This window comes from Geospiza fortis, unplaced genomic scaffold (genome assembly GCF_000277835.1).
Source record: "Geospiza fortis unplaced genomic scaffold, GeoFor_1.0 scaffold506, whole genome shotgun sequence".
Lineage (NCBI taxonomy): Eukaryota > Metazoa > Chordata > Aves > Passeriformes > Thraupidae > Geospiza > Geospiza fortis.
Genome location: NW_005054493.1, coordinates 720,173 through 723,044, shown reverse-complemented (window position 1 = coordinate 723,044; position 2,872 = coordinate 720,173). Strand labels below are relative to the sequence as shown.

Sequence of the window (2,872 nt, the reverse complement as noted above, 5' to 3'; positions counted from 1 at the left end):
TGGAGCGAAGGAGGAAATCAGGAATGAGTGAGGGAGAGGATGGACAGAGGATGCTTTTCTGCTCCCAAGGCTGAGCTGGTGCCCACTCTGCAGCCCCCATCCCCTGCTCCTTCACCCCCTCTCACAGAACACTGTAAAAGCCAATTTAACAACTGTCCCCACACCCCGGGCTGCTTCCACATCATCCGGGGACACAGGACCCAGGACAGAGCCAAGGACCCAGAGCTGCAATTCGGGGGAAGGAAAAAAAAAGACAAAAAAAAAAAAATCAGAAATCGATCTGATCCTTTCCAAAGCAGCTCCTGCATTGCCAAGCGCCTCCGAAGTTGGGCTGAAATCCTCACGTGCCCTGCAGGTTCCCTACCCCGAGATCAATGAGCGGTTAAGGAAAGGTGAGGTGCGAGCGCCGAGCTGCTATTGATTGGCACCAAATAATCCAGGCAGGACCTCATCTGAGAAAGTCGCTGATCTTTCAACTCCAATTAACATTGATTACCCGCACCTTTTGGGCGACTATTTAAATGACTCGGAGATTAATAGGCTGGAAAATATCAGAAGTGAAGCGTTATTACCCAGGCTGGAGTGGCCGCTTTGACCGTCTCCGGGAAGGAGAAATCCGAGCCGCAGCTTTGGTCCTGATGCCTGATGAGGATCTGGGAGAGCCTGGGGATGGCAAGGCAGGGAAGTCCTGTCTAGGGACGGACCGGAATGGCTTTAGGATTGTGCTATGGGGTGCTGGGGACAGCCCGTGTGGCTGCTCGGGAGCGGGAGGTGACGGCACAAGGAGGTGGCTTCAGTCCCCGAGGGGCAGCAGCTGCTGCATCCAAGCACTGAAAGGCACCAGGATCCAACCCCCAGCAAAAAACCTTCTCTATCCCTTGGGGAAAATCCCAAAATTCACCGGCAGATTCACCCAGAGCATCCTAAAGGCAAGGTCCGTTTTTAACGGGGAACGAGTTGTCCTGTCTCGTGGGAGCAGGGAAATGCCAAGGCTGGGGCATCGCACAGCTCACAGGCAGCTGCCGAGGCAATCAAATGAGGTTTTCACGCTAATGGGAGCAAAAAAGGGATAAAAAAAAATAAAAAAGAAAGAGGTAAAAGGTGAAGGGAGAGAATCAGCATCATCAAATCCCGAGGGGGCGAGGGAGGCACTCGGGAGGCAGAGGCAGCGCTGCCGGAGCCTTGCGCGGGTTTCTCCTGCCCTCTAGCTCCGAGCAGGGCCGGGGCCACCGAGAGGACGCAGGATGTCACCCCCGGGGGCTGAACACCAGCACGGGGCAGGGACAGGAGCAGCAGGGAGATCTGGGGCTTTCCCATGGCTGCATCCCCACAAGCAGCATCCGCCCGGCAGCAGCTGCAAAGCACCGACATCCCTTTACTGCCACGACAACGACAACAAGCTGTTTGAAGATTTTTGGAGAAATGATGCTTAAAATTGGGCTGTGCGTTTGCTGTGCGGGCAGGGAGGCGCTGCCTTTGGGGGGTGCTACTCACTTGAAGAAATCCTCCTTGCAGTAGACGCTGCCGGCGCGGGAGAAGCAGCGCTCGGCCAGCTGCATGTGGCAGTCGGCGCACTTGAGGCAGGAGCTGTGCCAGTGGCGGTCCAGCACCTTGAGGATGAACTTGTCCAGGATGTGCTGGTTGCAGCCGGCGCACTGGGGGATCTCTGCCCGGAGAGGATGGAGAGAAGAGCAGCGTCAGCCACCGCAACCCCTCGGGGCTCCCAAAACCCTGCCCGGCCACATCCTGCGGGTTTTTGGAGATGCCACCCCTCAAATCCCCGCACATCTCCCTCTGCAAAGCTTTGCCAAAAGCCGCCGGGACAGACGAGACACGGCTGGGTCGGACAGACACACACGCGGTGTTTTTCCTTCCTGCTCCCCGTTTTTCAGGCCGTGTTTTCCTCTCTGCCACGCGTTTTCCCTGCCTGCCTCTCCCCCTCTGGAATGGCACAACCACCAAGCAGGGACAGCGCTTGTAGCCCCCCACTGACTCACACATGTGGGAGCAGATGGATTCGGGGGGAAAAAAAATAAAAAGGAAAAGAGTTTTAAAAGAAAAAAATATTAAAACAAACAAACAAAACCACCAAGAAAATAAAAAGGAAAAATTTTAAAAGGAAGAAATATTTGAAAAACGAAAAAATATATTAAAAAACTACAAAAAAGGGAAAATATTAAGAAAAAGGAAAATTACTAAAAAGGATTTTTTTTAAAGAAAAATTGTAGAATAAAAAAGGTTTTTTAAAATAAAAAAAGAGATACGAAATAGATAAAAAGCAAGGAAGATTAAAAAATGAAAACATTTTTAAAGGAAAAATATTTCAGAAGGAAGAAAATCACAAGAAGGAAAAATGTTTTTAAAAGAGGAAAAGGAAGGAAAGGTTCAAAAAGGAAACCGGAAAAGGAGAAAATTAAGCAGAAACAAAAAAGGAAAAGCAAAAAGAGGAGAAACAAAAAAAACGTGAGAAAAGGAAGGGTACAAGGGAGGAAAAGAAAAGAAGGAAAAGAGGGGTCAGGGAGAGAAAGGGGAATGGGAGAGAAAGAGAGGAGAAAGGGAAAGAAAGAGGAAGGAAAGGATGAAAAAGAAGGGGAAAAGAAAAGAAGAGCGGGGAGAAGAGGAAGGAACGGGCAAAGGAGGAAATAAAGAGCGGGGGGGAAGGAGGAAAAGAGCACAGGAAAATCCCATATTGTTACAGCCTCGAACAACATTATTGCAAAATCCTTTGGGGTCCTGCCACGTACCTCAGGGGAGGGCAGCTGATCCCATCCCTGCCCAGGCTGGACAGTGACAATCGCAGCGCCCTCCGACCCCGGCTACTGCTTCTGTCCCATTAACCGCACCATAAATTAAAAATTAATAATTCTACCGT

The 2,872-nt window shown here is 50.6% G+C and overlaps 1 protein-coding gene across 1 annotated transcript in view; it reads right to left on the bottom strand.

Annotated features, from left to right (window-relative positions):
- The window catches only part of LHX4 (LIM homeobox 4), a gene marked incomplete at its 5' end in the record, with an annotated part of 4,820 nt that extends 3,144 nt beyond the window's left edge, over nt 1–1,676 (bottom strand). Inside the window, one exon of the mRNA XM_005428613.2 lies at nt 1,495–1,676. Within this exon, the coding sequence (XP_005428670.2) occupies nt 1,495–1,676 (182 nt within the window). The remainder of the gene's footprint in view (nt 1–1,494) is intronic.
- Nucleotides 1,677–2,872: the final 1,196 nt, after the last annotated feature.